At 41.6% G+C, this 26,992-nt stretch overlaps 1 protein-coding gene across 1 annotated transcript in view; it reads right to left on the reverse strand.

The window, feature by feature from the left end:
• Positions 1-26,992, reverse strand: part of rnf13 (ring finger protein 13) — a 44,665-nt gene that overhangs the window by 8,654 nt on the left and 9,019 nt on the right. The window contains exons 4-8 of the mRNA XM_067596763.1: positions 20,842-20,964; positions 3,797-3,884; positions 2,819-2,909; positions 1,941-2,046; positions 1,434-1,527 (exon numbers count right to left, since the gene is read on the reverse strand). Coding sequence (XP_067452864.1) covers positions 1,434-1,527; positions 1,941-2,046; positions 2,819-2,909; positions 3,797-3,884; positions 20,842-20,964 — 502 coding nt within the window. The remainder of the gene's footprint in view (positions 1-1,433; positions 1,528-1,940; positions 2,047-2,818; positions 2,910-3,796; positions 3,885-20,841; positions 20,965-26,992) is intronic.

Below are 26,992 nucleotides of genomic sequence, written 5' to 3' on the forward strand. Positions count from 1 at the left end.
CCTTGTCAAAACCTGGCATTACCTACAATGCAACAGTTCAGTCATAGATTAAGGTGTGTTATGCTAGTAGTGGGTATTGTAGCCTCTCTTGTGCATACCTACCACCTCCTAACAATGGAACCTATGGTTATTTACTTAAAATTGATATTTTTCTAAAACATCAGCCATTATCCAGTTTTCTATCTGATTTACATGACATTGCATTGATTAAAAATGTTTGTTTGTTGGGTGTAGAGAAGCCTTTCCTGTTAGTGGAGGTCTTACCTGAAGTAAATACTACCTAACAACAAAGCCCATCAGACAACAGAGGCACTGTTACACCACTCTCAGGACCTCTTGTTACAGCCCTCCCATTCTCAAGCCCGGGCACTCGGTTTCTTGCCAAGCTAGCATTGCCTCAGAGTGCAGGGCTTAAAAGGTGATTAGGTAGAGATTTGGTGTCCCCTTCCTGTGTCGCCAAAACTCTGACTCAGCTGACAGGAGCGCAGACGCCGCCCCGAAGGCAGTTTCCTGGACATCTGAACTCCCTGTAGCGGCCAAGGTCGACTGTAGCGGTGCATGTGGAAACCCTGAGTCAGAGTGGGTGCTGCTCGCAGATGCAGCCACAGAGCCTGACGTGACAAAAACAGCTATATGAGCAACACACGCTGCTTTTAGCTTGTGAGTTGCACGTGCGTCTGTTACTGCCAGGCAGGGAGGAGCAGCTTGGCTCATAACCCCTTCAATTAGCAGCTTTGCGAGGGGGCTACTTATTATGCACCACCCGCACTCTATAAAGCTCCCCCTGCACAGCTGATGGCAGTCGGGGGGCTTTCCAGTCTGCGAAATACAGCTGCCGGAGGAAACACAGCCGACATAAAAAGTCTAAATAAACAGACAAAACTTGACCATAGCACACAGTGGATTTGCAATGCAAAACAACGCTATAGCCAGTCTGACCCTTTGTACCCACAGACAGAGGAGGGAAGCCAGGGGTGGAACTTTAACAAGCTTTAAGTTTTAGTCAAACGTACAAATCCGCACCGCACATCTACTCAACAGGTTTCAGAATACACTTAACTTTCAACCCGGTCTGGCCTCTAGCATGACTGAGACTCCATTCTAAACCATCAGTCATGTGTCCAGTCTCAACGGAGAGGAGCTCTAATCTGCCAGGGAGGGCTTTTGTGGAAAAAAAAAAAAATCAAGTCCATATTAATCCGATTAGCTCCAAGGTGCAGAGCTGCGGGAAGGAATGATGTGTTGTAATGCATTGATGACATCTTATCTTCTGGGTTGAATCATGTGAGAAAGAGCAGCAGAGGTAGAGAAGTCAACAGCATCTCTACGGACTCTAAGTTTACAGGTTAGTGTCAGGATCAATTTGACCGCTGAAATTAGTGAACAGACCCCACATTTACAGTCAGATGAGGTGTTTGTTTCTGCTTCCGTACCTTTTTTGTACTTGTGGATGGGAAGTTTCTTTAACTGATCTTTGCGCAGGCGGCTCCTCCGAGCCCGATGTCGGTCTTGGACGAACTTTGTGATCTAAGCAGAGCAGGAAAAAAAAACGAAAGCAGTCAAAATCTTTTCAAGTCAGTATGTAAAACATGCATTTCTTTCTTGTCTAGGAATTCAAAAACTATACCTAGGATTTCTGTCTGCCAAGCAAACACTGTTACATTAGGTACAATGTTTCAAGCCTGAACTGTATACCAATGACGAAGGGCCCGTCAGAGCCTGAGACAGACTTTTCCTAATATAAAGAAGAAATTTTAAAAGGAGTGGTTAATAGTGTTGAGAGTCCTTGGGGGGCAAAAATCCTTAAGAATATCCGACTATTTTTTTCTCCATAGGCACTTTCTACTTTGCCTCTCAGCTTACAGAACTATAAATAGTTCCCACAGAGAAAGAGAAGTACTCTGTACTTTGTGTTAAAATGGAGATAAAATGGTTCCTACCATGAAAACAACAATGAGGATGAGGCAGATTCCCACAATGATGAGGAAGGGGATCAAGTAGTATTCCAGTGGCAGGCTGAAGTCTGGCATGAGGACCACATGTCCCCTAGAAAAAGAACCATTGTCAGGTGTTGGCAGATGTTACAAACAGTGACCTACACAGAGGCTGTATTATAACAGCATTTCCTGGTGACTTGTTGTGGCTGCAACAATGTAGAGATTAATTTTAGTGTTGTTTATGTTAAAAAAAAACTGCAGTGTGACACAGAAAGGGCCCTCTGTCAACATGATGACACTACCCACTGTTAGGTAATGGGTTATGGGACTCATAGAACTCCCTTTTGCAGTATGACTCCACTCACATTTGTGATCACACTGACAAAACTGCCAATACCATGTTTGGTGTTCATTCCTCTGCAAAGGACTTGGAAATAACCCTCATGTATTTGGATGGTATCTGACAACCACCACCCATATACACATACACACACACAAACACACACCAGCTGATATAAAAGTGGAGAAATGGGACTTTGATGCTGTGACTCTGGGCTCCTCTGACAGTCTTGAGACATTTCATTACCAGATTATCACCTCAGCAGCACAGCACAGAAAGTGACAACAGATCACAAGACAAATCCTCTGCTTTGATACATTACAGTGCACTGCAGGCTTTATTTAACAATATTAGATCATATGGAAGAGCCAGAAAGCAAATAATAGCCTATGGACAGTTTTTTAAGGGGAAGTTGCTGAATAAAAGCAGCCATATCTTCATGTTACACTGAAGCAGCTGTTAGGAGCGCTGTGAGAAGAGTACAAACCCTGCTGCTATTTATACTGATGAGCAGAAAAATGAGATTTGGGTGTACACTTACCCCTTGTCATACGTGTAGTCTTCTTTCAGAGAGTTGGCAGTCTCCTCGCTCACAAACACAGAGGGAATATCTATCTGCTTCATAACATCCACTGAAAGGGAAAGAAAAAAAAAAAACTATTAATATATCATGTGACTGTAAATCAATGCCCACTGAACAAGCTTGAAACGCAACGTTTCAACTCAACAGTAAAAAAAAAAAGAAACAATTTCTTTATAGAACACCAAGAAATAGTTATTTAAATGTCTCTAGATTCAACTCGAGTTGACTTTCTAGCTTTCTTTGGACCTTTCAATCGCATTTCATGGTCTTAATGAGCTGATGGAGTTTGCACAATTCATCTTTCAGTTGTTCGACTGAGCAAACTCCATCCGCTGATGAAGACCATGAGATGCAGTTGAAAGCTTGGAACTTGAGTTTGTCAAACATTTGGCGATATGAAAGGGTTTTATGTGGAGCCCAAATACTTTATTTAAGTCTTAAGTTGTTAAGTTTTAGCCTAAATGTGCAACAAACTTCCATAAATTGTATTTCTCTCCTTGTAGACGTTCATTATGTTGCATTTGTTTGTGCATACAAAAAGTGACAGAAGTAATTGCGTGAAGAACAAAAAGAGGGCTTGAGAGAGAAGTTCAAACTCCTCTTAAAAACACAAACCAGGGCATGAAGTCTCCTGGATAATTCAAGACTCTGGAAGTGAGAACAGGGGACAAATGCTATCATATGGAGTAAGTGGGCTACAACAGGGACAATATGGGTTCACAGTCAGTGCGTGCTCTGCTGCTGCAGGGCATCACATCCTTCCTCAAGAACATCTTGAGACTTGATATGGACTCCAAACTATAAAAACTGCCTAGTTTTTCCTCAGGGTCGGGGATAAAGAGAAGGCGCATCCTCTGTCATGAACAGGCAGCTGTGTAAGATGCTAAATGCTTACGTGTTGGTGAACAGAGAGAAGAGGAGGAGGCGGTAACTTACGATCGTTGGATCCCATGCTGATTAAGTCATCGGAGTCCACATTGTGAACAATGGCTGCCTTGTACCCGGCTTTCTGGGCATTGAGGACCTGTGAGGAGATAAAACATTTACACCCTGATTGTCAAATAGGTGAAAACATCTGATGATTTTTAAAAGGTTACAATCAGCTGCTACAATGGGACTAAAGACTGTCCTGAGTGCAGGTGGTGTGTGTGATAACAGGGGTTGTGTGTCAGATAATTTGACCAAATCTGATTTCCACAATCTGACACAGCAGCATCAAACCACATTAACCGTGACAGAAATAGAAACCAGTTGTGGTTCAGAACAAGAGCTTTCTCTGATTCTACTTAAAGGCTTTTAGCTCACTGAGCCAATGCCTTATACATGTACAATCTGCAGGGTACAATGTGTTGACTAACATGAGCCTTACACATGTACCACTTCCACTTTCAGGATGCTGTCTACTGTTGATATGAACTAATTTATGAGCTGGCTTTGCAAACTACCTTCCCATGAGGACAATAAATGTTTGAGTATTCTGTTTTTACAGCGTCATAATTACAACAGCAGTCAGGGAGCGCGGATAGAAGAGAGAACAGAAAAAGGAACACTGTGACTCCACGGTAGCATTCGACATCTCTGCCAACAACATATTTGTGACTCGTTTCCAATTAAGTGTTTGCAAGAGACAAGATGTTTGCATCTTATCTCCCGGAACGGCACACTCCTCCATCATAAACACACTAACTGTGGCTGTTGCAGAAGATCCAAAACAAGAAGTATGTGATAGGACGGGCAACAGGAAGTATGGAAAGTTGAGAAAGTTCATCTCACATGACTCTCTGGTATGCTCTTTATCAGACATTTGATCTAACATGCTATTAGTGAGACGTTTTCCTATTAAAACATTGGGAGCAAGACTGTACAAACTCATATTTTATGACCAGCATCTGTTCTTATTTAGATGTGCTTCTATTTCCTTTTATTTTTTTTTACAAAGGTCACAGGTTTTGATCTCCACAGAAGTCTTGTGCCCTTGCACACATGACTGAGGCCAGACCTGCTCATTCAAGCCAAGTTGTGACTATCAGATGAGAATGATTAAAGTCAAAATCCCCCCAAATTCACCACTCCACCACCCACAAAAACACAGAACTGAAAACTATTATCAACCCCTGTATTGATCGACAGTTCTTTTTTTAGCACAAGGACAATAGATGCTGAACAACTAAATATAAATCACTAATATTTGTCATTTAAATTATGATACGCAAAGAAATAATTATTCCTCAAACTTTTTGATTATAAAGTTAATATGAATGTACTCCGTATTGTAAAAACGTCAAGGTACAATCCATATTTAATCTGGTAAAACAGACTTCTAGAACTAAAGCAATTAGTTGAGTAATTGATTATTCAATTTTGCCTACAAATCAATTCATGTTTCAGTCATTTTCAAGGAAAAATACCTGGTTCTGGCTTATTAAATATGGAGATTTGATGCTTTTCTTTGTCTTCTATAATAGGAAACCAAACATGTTTGGGTTTTGGATAGTATATTGGAGTAATTTGGACACATCAGATCAGGCTCTGGGAAATTATAATGAGCAAACAATGAATTGAGAAAATAATCCAAAGATTAATTGATAATGCTACTTATGGTTCGTTACGCCCCGACACATTTCTGGCTAGATATTATTTCCCTTTGTGGGACTAATGTTGTTTTGGACTCTGGTTCATACTTCACTGCGCTTATGTGTTTGCAGCTTTCTCATGATCAGGACTGGCTATGATAGTACTCACTATTCCAGTTTGTCGAGTCGTGCACATGTTTTTGCACGCTTGTGTGTGCGGTCAAGTGTGTTTAAACTATTGCATAAACATACCACCATGTCTGCACTATCATTAATCATAGAGGTGTACCCTCCTACCTCTTCAGAAAAAAGGTTAAGCCTTTCACTGCAGCATAAAAACAGATGCTACAGCTCGCACCAGCGCACAACCTGTTTACCATGCATTTGTGCACCAGTGCAGCATTTATCCTCTAAAAGGCTATTTATTTTTATTTTTACCGCCTGTATATTCAAATTCTCAAAACGTTGTGGGCCTGGGATGAGAAGTCTGGGTCGAGGCTCAGTTACTCTTGACAACCATTGTCAAATGTCACTATCTAACTTGAAGTGTCTGTGATTTTAGGTCGACTTAAAACGCTCTGGGTTTCCTCTCTGCTGGTAGCCTGAAAAAACATAGTTAGAATGTTGCATAACTATCAATTTTTGCAAGAAAGCTGTAATTGTGATGACATAAATGCACTGAGACAGCAATCTGCGTCAAAAATGAACAAACTCAACAAATTCTACTTCTTATTCTATGTATTTGTGGCTGCTTCAATGACAATAATGCTTTGATTGTTAGGTGTTCAAAGCTAAATAAAGTAACACAAACCCACCATTTGAATAAATCTGAATAAACCCTGAAAATCACCTGTAATTCTGTGAATGTGGATCAACTGACAAAGTTTCAAGGACTAGTGCAGTTGGCTAAAGTTACTGTGACTATTTTCGCTTCAACCTATAATTCCACAGAAGATTGTGCTTTTAACAGAAGACATTAAAAAAGTATTTAAACCGGAATCTTCTCAGCAAGCACAAGGCCGTGTGCGCTGCATTGTGGTTGCAGAGGAAACTGATGTAATAAGGATCTTCCATCTGTGAGGCTGTTTTTGTGGCTCTGACACAGTGTTGCAGCTACAGTATCCTGTATTGCTATTGTTGTGGCTGATCGCTTACAACAGATGTTGTGGAGGAAATAGGATGTGACAATGTAATCCTGGAATGAATCATTATGTGTTCTTACACAGATGAAGATGAAATTGGAATGGTGAACGTTTCCTCTGAAATTGAGAGGAAAAAAAAACGCTTTGCATCAAATCACGTAAATGTCACTCAAAATCCTGTGAGAAAATAACAGGAGGAGGTGGAGACAGTGACCCCATTGTCTTGCCTTTGTATTTGTCTAGATGTACTGACACTGGTCGAGAAAAACAAAAATAACCCTATTGTATAGAATTAATAGATTTTATCTGTTGTGTCATCCAGAGAACAATATTGTTCCTTTAATACAACACAGTTGAGTTAAATGAAACTAGAAGTCTTCCCCAAAACCTTTAAAAAATAAAGATAAGGGATAATTTGATAGGGCCACTTTGTATCACTTTATTATTCAGTCTAACAACGTGTGGGGGTTGCTTTGTCCTAATCAGTAAGTTGCGAGTGGTATTTCCAACGCAATGTTATTTTTAATCACCGGGACCTGCGTTGGCGGTTGCTAGGAGCAACTTAACTTAAAGTTTGTCAAGTCAATCAAAGAAACATCCCAATTTAAGAGTTGTTCTGTAAGTCGAACTCACAACAACAACAACCTCATCCACACTTCACTGGCCAATGTTTGTGTCATTATATTTCTGGCTCTTTGTAAGATGACATTCGTGTTGTCAAACCAGAATATAAAGCTCTTACTGGTGCTGCTGTTTCTCCAGCTGTCAGTGAGCAAAACACTGAACATCGCATATTTAAAATATTTAACATAGCGAGACGATCCAAGGGTGTTTTCGTTCCTTTAAGTCATGCTGATGTCATTTATTAGACAGAGCATGTGCCACACCTCTGGTGGTGAATTAACAGCTGACCCGAAGCCAGACGGTGAAAGCCAGACAGTGCTTTGCAGCTGTGCTGTGTAAATATTGTTTTATAGTTTGGGTCAAAATCTGAAAGACATGAAAGTCATCTGCTCTGTTAAATAATAGAAAAGAGTGTCGCTCACACTGACCTGAGCAATAAGTGGTTGTGTGAGTGCAGTGTGTTGGCCCTGCAGCTCGGACAGGCCTCTTTATACGAGCATTGTACTCCAAGGAAATCCATTTAGACCTGTGAGGGGTGAGCAGTGTGTGTGTGTGTGTGTGTGTGTGTGTGTGTGTGTGTATTGAGGCCTGCATGGACGCTAAAACAGAACAGCACTGTCTTTTGTCTGTCTCTTGTCATTGTAATTTTATGCACAGGCATACGTGAAGCAGCGTGTACAGCAGCCGAAGCATTGTGATCCCATGTGTTTGCCTATGAGGGTGTATTGTGTGGAGGTATCAATGGCTACTGTGTGTGTGTCTGGGGGCAGGCCCTGTCTGAATAAGTGACACACACACACACACACACACACAAAATACTGTGTCTGGATGTGTGTGTGTGTGTGTGTGTGTGTGTTTTGAGGAAGGAAAGTGGGCTTAGGTGGAAGGTGATTCCTGATTTCTGTGACAAGGCTGTGATTGTAAGACACTACTGATGGGCATTGTCTGTATTTTGACATTTTCTAGGCCACATAATGAATCAGTAATTAAACAAAAAAGATACAGAAGGTACTGACAGTAAAAATTATGAGTTGCAGCTTTGCATCTTTGGCATTGATTGGATTTTTGACGTAAAACCCAACCTTTCTAGCGCTCCAGGTAGGTTGACATGGATGTTGTTATGTATGTGCATGTAACGTCATACCTCGACAAGCTGGTTGTCTACATTATTGGAAATAAAGTCACACAGAATGGGAAAGTAACCAAATGCTAAGTTGTGTGTGTGGCTGACACATTATTAGTCATTAGTGTGCCGGTCAATTTCTTGTATTACCAATAATCATTTGGAGGTCATGATTTACTTCCTAAAGACTCCTGACCAGTAAAAGTCAAATGTAGGTCATGACCAAGCAACAACTACCACGGCTTGAGGCTGAAGCCAGTGCAGAAGTCCCTGATTCCAGGTAACTCACATTCAAAAAAGCCTCAACTTCTCTCTAGAAATACTTAGTCATTTTTTTCAATGAGTCATTATGGCCTCAATTGCTAAATTCAGGCCTTCTCATAAGTGTGCTGGTGGTCATTTTGGACATTATTGCTCCATGAATAAGATTTGAAGACTTACAGTAGCTTTGATGTCTGCTGTGTGGGTGTTGATTGACAGCTGTGATTGACAGTTGGCTCGCCTGCTGCTCTCCTCTGCTCCTGGACTTGCACTGAGTCAGGCTATTGTCGTAATATGTCGATACGTTTGATGTTACTTAATTATGATACCTGCCCCGTTAGCACAATTTAGCTAAAGTAGCAAACGTTGGTTAGTTTAAGCTAGCATTAGCTTCAGTCTGAGGTAGCTACATCCATCTTTATATACAGTTTATAGTGCTGAAGAAGAAGTTAGTCTGCTACTCTGCCTAGTAACTCTTCTCTTCAGTTTGGTTCAGTGCAGTTTCAGCATGTTTTTACAGTTAGAATAAGGAGCCATTTTGGCTGGAGGCTTTCTCGGTGCCAGTGTGTGTGTGTGTGTGTGGTGTGGTGTGGTTTGTCTGCCTGGGATCTGCAGAGGAATTCAACCTCTGCTGCTGGCTCACCCCTATGTTTGCATGGGCAAAGATAAGGACATTCAATGCATTCCTGAGACTGAGGAGAGGGGGGAACACGAGAGGAGAGGAGAGAGGAAAAAGAAGAGAAGGAAAATCAGACATAAAACCTCTGGAAATTAAAAAAAAAAAAAAAAAAAAAGTCAATAGTGGAAAAGCATGTGTGACTAGAAACACTCATACAAGCACATGCACGCACACACACGAAGGATGAATCATCTGCTCTTCTACCATCTGCAGACCATCATGCTGAGCTGTAGCACATCTTCCATGTCAGTGTAACAGCCATCATTAAAACACTTAATTGCTGTTATCCCCGAGGGACCAAAAATCATGTTCACTCTGCAAACACCCAACTTGATTATGATGATGTTGTGGAAAAAAGGGGACAAAACTTCAAAACATTGCCATATTTGAAAAGTAATTTTCATAGCAAGAACATGACAAAATAAACGTAGAGCTTCACTTTTTAGGTCAAACTTTTTAATCTTTATTTAAGCAGTGTTGACATAGCAACATCATGTTTCTCTGTACTTTGTTGTTCGTGGTTAAAGTTGCAGCTAGCTGCCCTCTGCAGCTTTTGTGCAGCTACACTGGGAAAGCTGGAGGCCAAGTGCCTTTCTCAAGGACATCTTGACATCTTTTGTTGTCATGTGACGGCATGACTTGGCACTAGAAAGGTCTAGCTCTGTTTCTTTCTTTCTCTGCCCTCCAAATTCCACATTATTTTTCCTTTTTTTTTTTGCAGAAAAAAAGGGAAAAATATCAGACCAGGCCAAAGATTTAAAGCCAAGTTGAAGTACAAAAAAAATAAACATCTGATGATTGTTTTCTCATCAACTTTGACTTGGTCTGCACCACAGACACTGAAGGTTTATTCATTCATTCATTATTAACTGACCAATTATTGATTTTTGAAAGCGGATTAGACTTAATTGGCTGTTGCTTTGGAGCCCGAACCAGAACCAATCAGGAGGTTAAAAACACCGTGTGATAAATAAGACCACAGTCAAGGCAGAAATGAGACTGACTGTGATATAACTAACAGATTTATTAGACAGTGATGAAGTCATTAATGTCATGTGATTTATTTACTCATGGTGTTTGAGGAACTGGAAACTAAAAATCTCCACGTTGTAATCACATACGTTAGGTTTTATTTGTGTTATTCCTCTAAAAATGAAATAAATCAACTCCTCTGCTCTTCTTCCACATTTATTTTCCATCTTTACTTCCTGATTCCAGCAGAACTAAATATGAGCCACTATAAGTATGACTGAAAATTTAAATGCTGACCGTGAGATCATAGGATGAAGCTGGAAACAGAGACACTGAACTGGAAAATTAAATTCCCCAAATACATCCAAACATTGTATTTTAGGCAAATCGCAGAGTCACACTGTGAGGACCGATGCACAAATAATTCCACCAGTTTGTCCGGCGATTGTGCACGAAGCTGCTGCTGCTGCACTTCACCTGTTTCACAAATGTGTCCATTTGACCATACGAACGTGCTTAACTATGTTTCTACAGTAAGTACACAGAAGCCTGTAAGAGTTTATGTGCCCTCAAACGAGAAGGTTGCAGCTGCTTGGAGGCCAACGGCAGTCCGCTGTGTGTTTGTATCGAGCAGCTTCCCGTGAATGTGTGGGACTGTAAGAATGTGAAGGAAGGTGTTGCTGGGAGGAAAAAAAAAAAAAAAAAAAAAACTTGTTTCCAGTCAACTGTAAAATGGAAAAAAAGGTATTTCAAACTAGTTTTTTCCACTACAGGTCACTGCACTATCGATGCTTGTATGTGAGCGCGCGTGTGTGTGTGTGTCTCCCATTGGTCACAGTTGACTGGAGGTTTGTAAACGGTGCCACCTGGAGCTGCCTTACTCACCGATGCTGGATTTAACCGTTTGAATCCCAAAAAGAGCGAGACACACAGAAGAAGAAATACTTGATTTTGATCTGTATTTGTGTCTCCTTTCGCTATGAAGTATCTGTCGTGAAAATATTCTGTTAGAGCTCATTATACAAGATACGAATCACCTGTCATCATAACGAGCGACTATGATATAAAGCACGCCCACATACACAGGTTATATCTACCTTACACTCCTGTATAAGGATTCCTAACACTTGTAGTGTGGACAGACTGCTGATAGCATCACTAATTATTGCTGCATCACCACTGTGAGTACGTGTCAATAATTACTGCATCTTCACTCCTGTGTGTGTGTGTGTGTGTGTGTGTGTGTGTGTGTGTGTGTGTGTGTGTGTGTATCTGCAGCCGGCACTGCACTGTCTCTTCATGCAGTGCTGCAGCTAAAACGGGTCGACTCGTCTTCCCTGCCTCTCCTGTTTTTCCCCCGTCATCGTCCTCTTACCCCACTGACCATTTCTCTATCACGGGTCAAGTATGAATCAAGATTCAGTAAATGTAATGTCTATTTCTTGTCGTTTTTTTCTGTTATTGAAGCATTTAATCAATCGTTTCCCGGCAGTGTGAGAAATAAAAAGTAGTCCCGTATGCCCCCTTGCCCTATTAGTCGCCTTTTCTCAGTCTTTCCTCTACTTAACCCTAATTTTCTACTTCCTCTTAACCACCCATATTCCTCCTCCTCATCCTCTTCCTCCTCTCATCAATTCCACCCATTGATTAAAAAGAAGAAAAAAAAGACTAATCATGAAGAACATCTAAAAAAAGGCTGTTAGGAGGTCTGTAAAAATACAAACCTTCAGCGGTTCAAATTTGAATCAGATACAGGTGAGCTCTGCTCTGCTGCTCTCCTGTTTGGACAGCAGCTCCCAATCAGATCCTCATTTCCTCATCTCTCCTCCCTTAACTGTCTCCCATTTTATTCCTCTCTCTCTCTCCTCATTATTTCTGCAGTCTCTTCTCCTTCTCCTCATCCTCTCTTCTCCCCCTCTCTACAAGCTTTCTCCTCCTACCCTTTTTCGTCCTCTTGCCACCCTTCTACTTTTTTTTTTTTTGTTTAAAATCTCCTCCCTTCTTAGTTCCCCTCCCTCCCGAACTCCCTCTCTTTCTCTTCCTCACCTACCCCCTTCTCTTGAGTTTAACCTCCTCCTCTTCCTCCTCTCTGCCCTCATTACCCTTGTTATATCACACTGACTGCCAACTTCTCCAAAACTCTGCCCAGCCCCTTCCTCCTCTGATATTTCCACCCTCCCGCCTTTGTTCTCTCCCTCCCTCTCTCTCTCTCATTCATTTCCCCCCGCTTCTCCTTCATCCTCCCTCTCTCTCTCTCGCTCTCTCTCTCTCTCTCTCTCTCCTTGGTGTTTCAGAGGAATGTTGTGCGGGTTTTAGTTTCAAGGTCCAGACTGCTGATTAGATAAAGAGTTCAATAAAACTGCAAACTGCAGGGAGGAGCAGAGTACGCGGATAATGCCACACAGCTGCAATACATGCAAAGATCTTCAGCGTGTCGGAGTGACTATAATTTTGCAATAAAGAATGTTATAGAGAGAACTCAAACACATGTCAAAGAGTTTTCCCAGCGCCAATTTGTACTTATTTTCTACTAATTTTTGCTAGTATTTGTTTTGTGGTTTTTGTAGTATAGTATATATCAGCTGTCTATATGTGTGTGTGTGTGTGTGTTGCATGCCCTATAGGTCAAAGGAAGCAATCTGAGCTATTTGTTGCCCCAACAAATTGCAACAGACATAACAGCAGCTCAGAAAAACGAACAGCCACAGTTTCTCTCTCTCTCTTACACACACACACACACACACACACACACACACACACACACACACACACACACACACACACATACACACAAGCTAGTCATACATCCAGTCAGCCATAGTCATACCCTGTCATAAGACTGAGTGAGCGTGTAAAGGAAGCTAGATCATTGTTTGAATAAAAACTGGGGTCTGTGTGTGTGTGTGTGTGTGTGTGTGTGTGTGTGTGTGTGTGTGTGTGTGTGTGTGTGTGTGTGTGTGTGTAGCTGGAGGGCTGTGAAGTCACTGTAGCACAAACATCCTGCACAATGAAATGCACTTACTGTAAGGCAGAGGTATGCAGCAAGGTTAGATGGGAAATTACCAGCCACCAGAACAAATGCTGACTAACTTGAGCTCTGGCTGATAAAAGCAAAGTCATATTTTTCATATTTTTCCACTCGCTCTGAGGCTGAGTAGACAGATTATAGTGTTACTGAAAATAACACGGCCCTCCTGACCGCTCCCAGCTCATCAAGATCTTTTCAGACGTGTTTGATTTGTTGATCAAAAAAAAAATAAGAGAGGAAGTAGCTTTGCCACACCTAAAGATACGCTGAAGGACTTTCACCTCTGTCTTTTTGCCCTCTTTTTTTTTTTTTTCTCCTTCACTGGAGTCCCGCAGCAACATTTCAACTGGATGGATCGTCTGTCAATCGATGGCACTTTGTAACTTGCCGTGGATTACATCACCGCCGTGAACCAGATTTTTCTTCCACTCCAATTAAGTGCAAACTTTTATTTAATCTTGTGTGCGTCATACATAAAAAAAACAAACATGAAGCTGCAACAGCGAGCTATGAGCAACAAACAAGCTAATGAAGCCTCGCTGTCATTTGAAGTCTGGACTCACAAGACTGATCACAGTCTGTCTCATGCTTGTGTTTTAAATTTTTCAACCATTTTTGGCTTTCTCTGCCCCCTTCTGTTTAAAATGATGAGGAAAATACACCAGGTTGTAGTAGAGAGTCAAGCAGAAATGGAGAGAATCACTTTTCTTTTTTTTTTAAATGAATCAAGAATAAAGAGTAAAGTCACCGACCGAAAACTCTCAAATCATGTCCAGAGCTTTTATTAATTCATTTAGACCAGACTATTCTCAGAGAGAGGCCTTTACTTCTCATTTGTAAGTCGTTGTTAACGTTGTGGAAACATACAGTACTGTGCAAAACTTTTAGGCACTTTAGATGTTTAGATTCTCATCCATAATGCAGTACCGTCAGGGAGGCTGATCGGTCCCAAATGTATTCTGCAGCATCGCTAATGACCCCAAACATACAGCCGGAGTCATCAAGAACTATCTTCAGCGACAAGAGGAACAAGGAGTCCTGCAACAGATTAAATGGCCTCCCCAGAGCCCTGATCTCAACATCATGGAGTCAGTCTGGGGGATTACATGAAGAGACAGAAGCAACTGAGATGCTTAAATCCACAGAAGAGCTGTAACAAGTTCTCTTAAGATGCAGGAACAACCGACCTGCCAAGTACCTTGAAAAACTGTGTGCAGGTGTACCGTTAATTGATAAATAAAAAGTATTTATGGCATTATTATGGCCTAAAACTTTTACACAGTTCTGTATATTATGCTGATTTTACAATGCCAGCCTTTATAGTGCAGTTAATTTCATTTTTACTCCCCTTTTTCCCTCCTGGTGCGTATTTATTTCAACCGGCCAGTTTACGAACACTCTCTTTTCTTTTTGAGGACCTGCAGTTCCTGAACTTTCGGTAAAGTTTTTACTCAGAACAAACCACATGATAACACAATTTCAAATAGAAGGAAGGATGTCAAGTCATGCTGTTATAACAAATGTCACTTCAACATGAATTACGTTACATCGTCTCTTTCACAACTGTAGAGTGAACTCTTCTGGTAAATGTCGGTGAATGTGAATAGTTTGCCTAATCTCTGCGCTGTCACCTGGAGTACACGGCTTCCTGGCGGGACAAAATGTCATTTACACCAGACTGGACGTTTAGTCTGAACTCGCCTTTGCCTGGCAGGTTTTGGATGGTATTGTAGCTTGACCTCAGGCCTCAGATGGGGAATTTTCCACCAGACCAGAAGCACTGGGAGCTTTTACATACACACAATACTTTGGTTACCGAGAATCTAGCGATACACAGAACAGGATAACTAACACCTTGATTGTCTTCAATGATTAACTTGTATTTAAATGAACATGATATAACATGATAAACCTGGCTTATATTTGTTTTTGTCTTCCTTTTTTATTACCTGCACCTTTCAACACCAATTTTTTTAAAAAATCTCTCTTCCAAGTGAGTGTTAACAGCCACATAATCACTCCAAAGAAACGAGAGGAAACTCATTCATTAGTTCAGTTTTGAAGTTCTTTCTCCTAGTATACGACCAGACTGTACTTAAAAAAAAAAGACATAGAGGGCAGTAAAGAGAGACTGAGTGAGTGAAAGACAGAAAATACGGAAAAAAGAAGAGAGGGGGAACAACGTGGTTCCACAGAGCTCTACATAATCCCAGTACATGTTGCATAACTAGGACATTATGTCTCAATGTATAGACATGATGTGTGTGTGTGTGTGTGTGTGTGTGTGTGTGTGTGTGTGTGTGTGTGTGTGTGGAGGGCAGCAGTGGGACGGACGGACAGTCTGCAAAGAATCTTGCAAAGCAGGAAGGGAGGCATGGGAGGGAGAGTGGAGGAAAAGGGTATTGAGTTTCCTGTCCTACCCCCCCCTCCCTCCTCCTCCTCCTCCTCCTCCTCCTCCTCCTCCTCCTCCCCTTACCCCCTCCTTCCCCCCCTCTCTGCCCTCCCCCCTCAAAGAATCCCAGTGTACAGGAAGTGCAAACCCTCTCTCTCTCTCTCTCTGGAGATTTGTTTTCTAGAGGGAAAAGACATGGAGGAATGCTCTCTCCTCTTTTTGTCATCTTCCATCAGATGCAGAAAAACTTGTCCGTGCCTTTGTCTCCTCTGGACTGGACTACTGCAATGCGCTCTCTTTACAGGGATCTCTGGCAGGAGCATCAAGAAGCTCCGGTCCAGAACAGCGCTGCCAAGATCCTGATTAGAGTGTGAAAACACAAACATATAACACCAATTCTGTTTTCATTGCACTGGCGCCCCGTCTCCTTCAGGATTGACTACAAAGTCCTGCTACTGGCATGCAAATCCATCGACGTACATGCGCCTCCCTACCTACAGGAGCTGATCATACCACAAACCTCCACCCGCACCCTCAGATCTGCCAGCAGTTTGCTCCTGCGGGCCCCCGGTACTGAGTTCCACACCATGGGGGAGCGAGCTTTCTTCTCTGCTGCACAGACCCTTGACTCTACTGTAGCACTTTGAGTTTCACTACGAATGAAAAGTGTGGGTACAAATTAAATGTAATATTATTTATTATTATTTTCCTGTCTCTGTCGGACATGCACAGACACACACAAAGCGAGTGTGCCCGTTAACACCCCTTTGACTTGATCCGAGTCAGCCCTCCCCATCTCCAACACTCTCTCTCGACACTCGACCTCCTTTCTGTCATGGCTTATCATACTGAGCTCACATACACACTCTCTCCCTCTCACATACACACACACACACACACACACACTCCACGGTTGGAGGCGCTAACACTTGACAGAGGGTTAAGTGTGGGTGAGCGTCCGTTTTATTGCCCATTACGGCCACAGATCCATTAAAACTCTCTGCTCTTGCTCACTGGATGCTAAATGCTATCCTAGAGGAGGCTACAGACGGACGGAGTTAAGGGGGGGGGGGGGGGGGGGGAGGCAATGGAATGAAACGGCGAGCATGTTGGGGGTGACACCCCTGCGCGCCACACACACACACACACACACACACACACACAGACAAGCGCCTCGACTCAGTCAAGATGGAATCTATTATTCCTTTGTTTCCCCTGCAGCTTCTAGAGGGAACTGAGCTTGGCTAGAAGGGAGGGAGTGTGTGTGTGTGTGAAAGAGAGGTAGACCACTGAATGCAAGAGACAAATTGTGTGTGTGTTTGTGTGACAGACAGAGAGAAAGAGAGACAACAGTAAGAGGGAAAAAAAATAACTGAACAAAGACTGCTAAAGGGAAAGAGAGAGGCAGAGGAAGGGGCAGCTGCAGCTGTGTGTGTGTGTGTGTGTGTGCGCGTGTGTGTGAGAGACAGAAAGAACTGTATATGTGTGTGTACATGTGATGATGTCTGTAGATATGAGCAATCAGTAAGCCAGAGGCTAAAGTCATACAGTCTGACCTCTAGACCTCACAGACAGACTGTGTGTGTGTGTGTAGGGGGGAGGGGGCTTGACTTAAGTCACTTTCAGGAAAACACACCAGACTAAAGACTAGTTAATTGGGGACAGCTTGTGCAATTAGAGACAAAAGCTGTGTCCCCAATTGGTGGAACGCAGAATTTTGGGTCAGTGGTTAAGGTTAGGGTTAGGTTTAGGTTTAGGCAAGAAGTGGTTATGGTTAGGGTTAGGGTAAGTCCCCAGGAAATGAATGTAAGTCTATGTAAATACCCCTAAAGTTATATGTGTGTGTGTGTGTGTGTGTGTGTGTGTGTGTGTGTGTGTGTGGGGGGAGAGAGAGCAACCCTAAGGGAGACAGAGGAGAGGAAATAAAGGGAGTCAGTGACACAGGGTGCTGAAGGGAGGGGAAAAAGCAGAGATTGGAAAGGAGATATAGAAATAAAGAACAAAAGAGAAAGACAGCCTCCACGCGCACACACACACACACACACACACACACTCTTCAGCGAGGGTCTAGTTTCCAGCCTACTAGTTTATTGTCATAAAAAACCTTAAACTCTGCCTTATTTAATAGTTTTTTCCCTTCATCTTCATGAGTTCTGATGAGAAGTTAGAACATAAGTAAAGACATGGATATTATAAGAGCTGGATACGGAAGCCGCAAGTCAGCCATGCTGCCAATTTGTCCCAGTGGCCACCTGCGGTACTGCAACAACAACAAAAAAAGTATTTCCCCTTTCGACCACCATTATAAGAGAAAGATCTGTAAAGCGGTTGACAGAAACCTCAAACAGCAAACACGGTCAGCTATTACCAGTTATATTATGAATTATTAAAACCATGAAGATTTAATATTTATGAAACTTTCCCAAAGGCTAGAAAATATATTTTTTCTGTATGACATCATCCCGATGTAAAGTCTACAGGACAAGCCAGTGAACGAGACATAAGTCACCAGGACGAGACGAGTCAACAAGACATAAATGTGATAACCTTTTAACTTTCGTCTTAGTAAATAATATCTACCTCTTGCAATACATCTATTGGTAAAAAATATCAAGAAATCCATAATTCAGAAATTTCAGTTTTTACAAAAACAGTAAATCAGCTGCAGTTTGTTCAAAAAGAAGTTAAAAAAAGTTGTTGCCTCACAACAGCTGACCTTGAAATCACCTTTCTCATAAGAGCAGATGGTGTGAGACCAGAGCGTGTTTACATGTCACAGGGAAGCCAAAAGATGACACACGCAGAGGAGCATAGATGAAGAAGAGGTGGGCGGACAAGTAGCATCGTCAACAGGCCCTTAAGGAAATATTTGCCTTAATTTGAATGAGCAGTGAAACATCTACAACAGACACAGAGCGACTTGAAAATAATTACAAATTCCTATCCGAGGAGCTCAAAGCCGAGTGTTTGTCTAACCAGCAGCTAAAACACCCGAAGATTCAGTTTATGATGATAGAAAACACACACATTTTTGGCATTTTTTTTACTCAATAACTGACTAAACAAATTAAATTTGGCCTGAATATCAGAATGTACTTTGAAAGTAAAACAGTCTGTCTGGGTGAGAAATACTTTCTTTGGGACAAACTGAAGAATGAGCGCCACCAGAGCTCAGCAACAAATAAAAAGTGAGTAAACTTTAACAAGTCAAAGCTGCTCCTTTAAAGGGTTGCAGGAGGTTAAATGGCAAATCTGACATGGATCAGAGAGATTGGTGTGTGTGTGTGTGTGTTTTGTGTATATATTGTGCGTGTCAGGCTGACACACAGTTATGTGGAGTCTGGTTACACTCTAGTCCATGGAACACCTCACTGCCCTGTCTGTCAACATGTTTCTGTGTATGTGTCTCTGTGTGTGTGCATGTGTGTGTGTGTGTGTGATGCAGTGAGGCCATATAAGGCTGTAAGGCTGCTCCAGAGTTACAATAGAGCAAAAAAAATAAAAAAAAATAAAAAGAAGAGTGTGGAGGAGAGACTGGCTGAGAGACGGAGAAAGACGGCGAATAAAATAGATTGAATGAGAGAGACGAACAGGGAGTGTGAGAGTGAATGAACACAAGAAGGTACAGAGGGAAAAGTAAGACTGAAAAGTATAACAGTAAGAGACTGAGAGATGGAAAGACGTAGACAGAAAGATGCCAAGACGCTGCATGCTTTCCTGTCTTTCACCCCATTACTCAGACCTGCTCTCACTCTCTTAATCCTAGCTCTCTTCCCCCCCTCTACCTCACCCCTTCTCTCTCCTTTCTATTCTTCTTCCCTCTCTTTTGCTCTGAATCCATTAAAAACATGAGATGTGTTCAGGAACAGATCTACTATTTGGGACATTTTACTTTTCTTCTCGAAGCCAAAAGAGAAATAAACAGGAGGAAACTTCACTTTGAATCATTCAACCTCTGCTACAAATCATCCTCGGGAATCAGCAGAGGGTTCTGTATTAATAATGAAACTCAGTAATTCACTTACTGCCAACTCTACTGCCAAATTTATCAAGTGTTCAGGCAGCAAATTTGAAGTTTTTCTCATCACGGGGGAACCTTAAACTATCTGGCAACAATTTCAGGATGTCTGCAGGTTCTGTAAAGCTTGCTTGACAGCAAATATCTTGAAATGAGATACCAAGAAATGTATCAGAGGCCTCATAAGTCCTTAAATGATATACCCCAAACATTTGTTGTCATGTTTAGTATTTCATTTTTTACTGGGAAACTGGCAGAGGCACTGAAACTGGTAAAGAAATTTTCTATACTTCACTTGTATGCAAATTAAAATACAATGTGCCACTGTCAGCTGACCCAGTTCAGCTCAAATCCTGGGTTAATTTATTATGGGTGACTTTGCATAGGTTAACTGAGTTTTACAGAAAAACCATGACTTTCATTCTTCTCTACCTCTCTTTGATCTTCCTCTGTCAGCATCTATCTCTTCCTCTCCAGTGTAACACAGGAGAGGGTGTCTTCATCACCCTCTCTGCCTTGCACGTGGCCCTGATGCCTCGCTTGACTAATGGAGATCAGGTCTCGCCATCTTTCAGCTGCTTCGCTGACTTATTAGGCAAACAGAGAGGTTTGACTCCACACGTCCACAGTAGCAGTGGGAGGATAAAGAAAAGACAGGAGGCAGTGGTGGGATAGATGCTCACACAGGAAATTGTGTTTAGGGAAATGGCCTCTTCCTGTTTTTGTGTCCCAACCAGCTGATCTAGCTTCAGAGAAACCGACCCTGAAACGCAAAGTACTGATGTGTATTATGAGGCAACATACGTCAGTCTGCCACGCACAGGCTGTTATAGTTTTGGCAGTTTTCCCTTATGAATTAACAGCTGCTGAAATAAATTGTTTTTGATTACTTCCAGGTGTTGCAAAGCACTAAAACAGTGTTTACAGTTTCCAAAAAAATAAACCTATGGCTGTTGAGCACTGAAGCCTGTTTTAGTCATGAGACTAAAACTGGTTATGTTAAGAGATAGGATGGGAGATGAAAGATTTGAGATGGGATAAGACTTTAGAGATGGTTAGAGTTTGGTGTGATTAATTAAGGAAGGACTTCCACCTCTGCAAACTAGAGACACATTCTACATTTAAGCTGACAGACAGACAAACACACCGACCAGTGTGAATCATTGTACCTTGATGTCAAAGTTGCAGTCAAAGCGCTTGATGAGGACGATGAAGGCGCCTGTCAGGTTGTCCCTCGGAGGGGGCTCGATGGGCTCGCAAGCATTCTCTGGTCGTGCGCCAATCAGGAAACCCTGTGGGGATGACATCATCAGACATGATATCAAACAATCATGCTTGTGGTATGGTGATACACATCTAACTCACGGCACATTTTCCCTTAGAAGTCCCACCGGTAGTTGAGAGAACTGAGGAGTCGTTTTTTAAAATGATATATCCAACGCTTCTATCTAACAGGTTACATGTATTATACTATTTGTATAAAGAACAGCCCGAAGTCTTTGGTTGACAAACTAAGAACATTTTACAGGCTGGACTGTGTGTTTTCCAGAGGCATTCGATGACTGACTTTAAATAGTTTTTTGATCAAAAATAAAATAACCTTGCTTCACAGTCATTCAGTTTCACTCATTCCTGCATCCGAGCTTGTGTCCTCTAATGTTAATAAATAAAAAGCTACACGGGAGCAAGTTTTGGTTTTTGTTTAAAGGCACATGTCTGCAGATTCAAAGTGGTTTTAATGGTCATTAGCTCACTTTCTGAGGTACCGCTGGTCTTGTCATGTATGTTATCAACCCATCTATAATTTTGTCTTCCTGTTTGTCTGTAATTTTGCTTTCTTGGACTATTCTGTACACACAACATCTACTGCACGTCTGTCCTTTCTGGGATCCCTCCTCTGTTGCTCTTCCTGAGGTTTCTTCCATTTTTCCCTGTTAAAAGGTTTTTTTTTAGTGAGTTTTTCCTTATGTAAATTGAAGGTCTGCGGATAGAGGATGTTGTATTACTGTACAGATTGTAAAGCCCACCAAGGCAAATTAGTGATTTGTTTATATTACGCTATACAAATAAAATGGACTTGAATTGTCTACACTAGATTTGAATAATCAGTCTTCAATATGATGTATGTTGACCATTGCGGGACTGTGTGATTGTAAGCAAGTTGCTGAAAAATATTTTCAAAATCACACTTTGATAAATGATAGTTGGCTCATTGCTACATGAAAAATGATAGCAAGTGACATGTATCAGCACTGAAGAACAAGACTTGTTCTGTTCTCTGTTTGCTCAGTGGGCCTAAGTAACACCCCAGGACCCAGTGTCAGCTCCCTGACCCAGAGTCTGAGAGCAGCAGCATCTATCAAAAGCACTGGTGCATATAATCTTGACCCATATCTTCTTCATCTAAGTGCCCCCTGAATCTGTCCACATTTAGTACATATTTTTAAACCAAACCTTTTTAACAGGCATGATTCCAGCTTTGTGGAAAAGTGCCTTACACAAAAGTGATGTCTTCAATCTCTACCGTCCAATCTCTAAACTTCATGTCTTAGCAAAAATCCTAGAATCATTGGTCAATTTACAACTGTGCGCCTTTATTGATTCACTAAACTTACAACAGCCACAATGGTCTGGTTTTTGCCCAGGTAATAATAATATTACCCAGGCGATAACAGCTGCAGTTTCAGTCATTGATAACACTGCGCTAACACTAACACTAACGCTGCTCTCTTCGTTGACCTCTCAAAAGCATCTGATATCGTCTATCATAAAATCCTACCCCACAAACTACAGTCCATAGGTCTAGATGAAGTCACACTTAATTTTTCCACTCTAACAGAGAGAACTCAGACTGTTGTTGCTGATGGTTCTCAGTCAAGCCCTCTTACCATCAGAAATGGAGTGCCTCAGGGGTCTATCCTTGGTCCATTGCTGTTTACATTATACATAAATAACGTAATTCTTCATAATCAATACTTCAATGTCCGTTTCTTTGCAGATGATACAATTTTATATGCCCCAGGCTTCACCCCAGCCCACGCCCTGACTCATCTTCAGTCTGCCTTTAATGCTTTCCAGTTATCACTCCTTAATCACAGACTAGTTTTAAATTCAGAAAAGACCAAGTACATGGTATTCTCCACCTCCACCAGTGTCTCTGGCTATCCTGCCATTAAAACTTTAAATAGCACCAATATTACTCTTGCTGAGTCATACAAATACTTGGGAATTTTGCTTGACAGCAGACTATCATTCAAGATTCATGATCAACATTTGTATCAAAAATTAAAAATCAAACTAGGCTTCTCGTATAGAGGTAAAGGTTGTCTGTCTTCTTCCAACCGTAAAACTATTGTGCAGTCAACCTTCATGTCTGTCCTTGACTATGGAGATATTCTGTATTATCATGCAGCCCCATCAACACTTCAGCAGTTAAACCCTGTGTGTCATAGTGCATTACGCTTTATCACAAATGACAAATTTCGTACTCATCATTGTTCTCTGTATCACACGGTTGAATGGACTTCCTAACAGACAAGAAGAAATAACCATCTCATGTTATTCATCTATAAAGCTTCCAAACTACCTCACATCTCTTCTCTCATTAACTATATTACACAGTCCTGTCACTACTTAACCTTAGATATCCCTCATGTTTGCACTAATGTTGGCAGAACTGGTTTCAGGTACTTTGCACCTTTTAAATGGAATGAACTGCAAACTGCCCTCAAACTTGAGTCTTACATTCCTCTTGGAGATTGTAAAGCTTTATTATCTGATGTTTTTTTTATGATTCTTGGAACCGTTTTTATTAAATCCTTGTTTATCGTGTAGTTGCGTTGTTTCAACCTTTATACTGCTCCCAAATTAACAACACTCATCACAACCACAGATGAAAAACAAACGAGAACAAGATGCCGAAAGGGAGTTTTGCTGGGGCTTCAGATGTAACACTGGCAAATCTAACATAAATTTAACATGGTAATGCATGCATAATGAATACAGAATTTTGCACTGGAATGAAGAATATTACTGACACAAAAAGCTCTCTGTGTGTGTGTATCCTTCCCTGTGTGTATGACTACAAGTGTATATGGTTTTACGTTTTTGCATATATTACAGAGTCTAGTAGCTTTCAAGGATGCTGTTGTTCTCAGTGTGTCAAGGTCTTAGTCTGGTCCTTCATTTTCCTCTCTCTCTCTCTCTCTTTTGCTTCCTGTCTTAGTCCCATTTCCAACAGCTTTTGAAGTGACTGATGAAAGAGAGATAGTGAGGAGAGAGAGAGAGAGAGTTAGACAGAGAGGCTGACAGAGTGATAAAGGGAAACAGAACAAAAGCGGAAACTGCAAAAGGCACAAATATGGAGGCAAGGAGAATTTAGAAACCCACTGGAAAACAGACAAAAGGGCAAAAACACTGATGAGTGAGACAAAAATAGAAAGGCAAAGAGAAGCAGACACAGGGTGAGAAAAGAGGATAGAATAACCAGTGCAGAGAAATGATGAAGAGATGAAGAAAGGAGAAGAGACAAGAGATGAGGAGGGAGGGACCTGATGTGATATACATTTCTGAACTGCTGCTGCCCATATTCAAGTGTAACTAACACCACTGTGTGTGTGTGTGTGTGTGTGTGTGTGTGTGTGTGTGTGTGTGTGTGTGTGTGTGTGTGTCAGAGGCAGGGTGGTAGACAGGAAGTGTGGACTGCTGTGGGACTCTCTCTCTTAAAGCCAACGCTTTAAAAAAAACCCAGCCTGTATATCAAGGAGAGTCAGCACTTTCTGTCTCACTCACACACACACACACACACACACACACACACACGGCTGGTGTCAGCTAGCAGCAAACTGATTTTCTGTCACCGTATCTTATTGGCTGCCACACTGACAGCCACATATGGGAAATAACCACAGTGACACATCATATTTGTCAGGATGCACTACCGCCCCACAACAGGGGAGACAAAGTTGCTGACTAAATTCACTGCCTAGTCGTGGGTTCAACATTTGGCATGTGAAAGGTTAAACAGTGCATACATCAGGAAGGAGAAGGATGTGAGGAATCACCCGCCACCCTTGCCATCGTCACCTCTGGGTGCCTCCTCCAAGTGCAGCCCTGCCTTTTACTGCTCCATGACATCACTGTGCCACTGCCTCACATTCCTACTGACTTTGAAAGCAGGGACAAGAGCGCCCTCTGTCGGGCGAAAAAGGATCTAAAAGACAAACACCTGCCAGCACTGCAGAGTGAGAGAGAGAGAGAGAGAATGCGGAGAAGAGAGCGGGGTGAAAAACAGGAAATAACTGAGGAAGGAGGGAGGGGGGTCCTGAAAACGTGGCCTGAAAGAAGACATGGATGAAATGCTGTCTGTGCGACACCACAAGATTGTAGTGATGCAGCTTTCAATTATTTTCATTATTGATAAATCTGTCTTTTATGTTCTTGATAAATTGATTAGTAGTTTGGTCTATAAAATGTTAGGAAATGGTGAAAAATGACAATCACTGTTTCCCAAAGCCCAAGACGACGTCCTCACATGTCTTTTGTCCCGACCAGCGGTGCGCAAACCAAAGATATTCAGTTTACAATCATAGAAGACTAAAGAAACCAGAAAATATTCACATTTCAAAAAGCTGAAATCAGAAAGTTTTGACTTTTTTTTCTAAAAAAAAAAAAAAAAAGAAAAACTCAAAACGATCAATCGATTATCAAAATAGCTGAAGATCAATGTAGTAGATGGCAACTAATCGATTAATCGCCTAATCGTTGCAGCTCTACAATACTTACAAACTAAAAGGACATATAATTCCACTGTTCTACCAGATTCTGAGCTACAGCTGCATGAACGCAAACTGTGACATGAAGCATTATTATGTGACAATATTTTTTTGTTCATTATCCTGTAGTTCCTCCTTTACTGTGAATATGAATTCATGTTGTTTGTGTGTGCTGGGAAGAATTCATGCTTCTATGTAAACTGTAAGTTTTTCTGAAAACAACATCAAGGACAAACGACAATGCTTGACAGTGTATTGTCCACAGGACAGTACATCATCGCCTTCCGGACATTTTTTTGTGTTGTAACGATACCAAAAGAAATTCCCACTATTGCATTAGTCTTTGGGTATTTTATGTTAAGATGTCAAAGTCTAGACAGCAAATGAGGGGAAATCATTCATCAAGCGTGTGACGCTGAAATAGAGAAGCATTTTAACTTGCACAGTTTAAGGGTGGCAAGTTAAATAGAGTAGGGGAAAGACTATATGGAGGATTATTTGATCAAAAGTGCCTTACAATATCACAAGTACATGTAATTGTAGTAAAAGTGACCCAAGTGGTAATGGAAACCTGAAGCCTCCAGTGTGAAGCCCATAAACTGGCTCAATCGGCTGATAACCACCCGGCAGGGTATGTTCTTTAATGTTCAGAAAGGCTTGGTTAGTGTCTGAACTTGCACCTGTTGTCATGCATGGGTGTTAGCAGATATTTGAACTCATTCAAACACAGAGGGATTTTCTGTTGTTGCAGAATTCAAGAGAGAGAGAAAAAAAGGGATTTCTCTGGTGGACTATTCCAAAATTATTGCAGTAATCACACTTAATCCTGTCAGTGAAAATCTCTCTATAGGGCTTGTTTGCAGATTTGGCTGCTGGGTTCAGCAAAGGAAAAACATAGGAATTAATAACTTGCTCTAGCCTGACTGGGGCTTCCTGTAAGCAGATTAAAGCCTGTGTGACTCTGCACTCAGACTCATCGATGTTTAGATTCCCCACTTAAACCTGCCTCAACAGCCTCAACCCCCCACCCCCCCACCCCACTCCACACCACACCACACCACTCCACAACACACCGTGTCTATGATCACAACAGGAAGCATGTGAAGTTATAGAGCTTCCTCACAGACAGATAGATGTGTTTTCATCTCTATACCCTGCACCTTTTATCATTACATTATTATTCCATAATTACAATCTTTATTAAATTTATTACCAGGGTGCTGTGGCAGAAACCCTTAACCTTCTTACTGAAGCTTATCCCATTACTGCACTCAACCTGGATAGGAATGCCAGTGAACTGGGGCGGCTGCAGTCTAAATGTAAAAAATGTGGGTTTGTTCTGGGTCGCTAGCTGAGAAAATGTGGGTGGGGAAATTGAGCAAGTTAGGCCTGAAACTTTGTCGTTAACGAGAAGACAGAGTAAATAAATTATACACAAACTCATTTCCATTACTATTAACATACACCAACTCATATAGACACTGATGGGAATAGAAATCATCACTATATCCTGTGAGGCAGTTATAACGGGTTCATACCCCCTTTG

Source organism: Thunnus thynnus, chromosome 8 (assembly GCF_963924715.1).
Source record: "Thunnus thynnus chromosome 8, fThuThy2.1, whole genome shotgun sequence".
In the NCBI taxonomy this organism is placed as follows: Eukaryota; Metazoa; Chordata; class Actinopteri; order Scombriformes; family Scombridae; genus Thunnus; species Thunnus thynnus.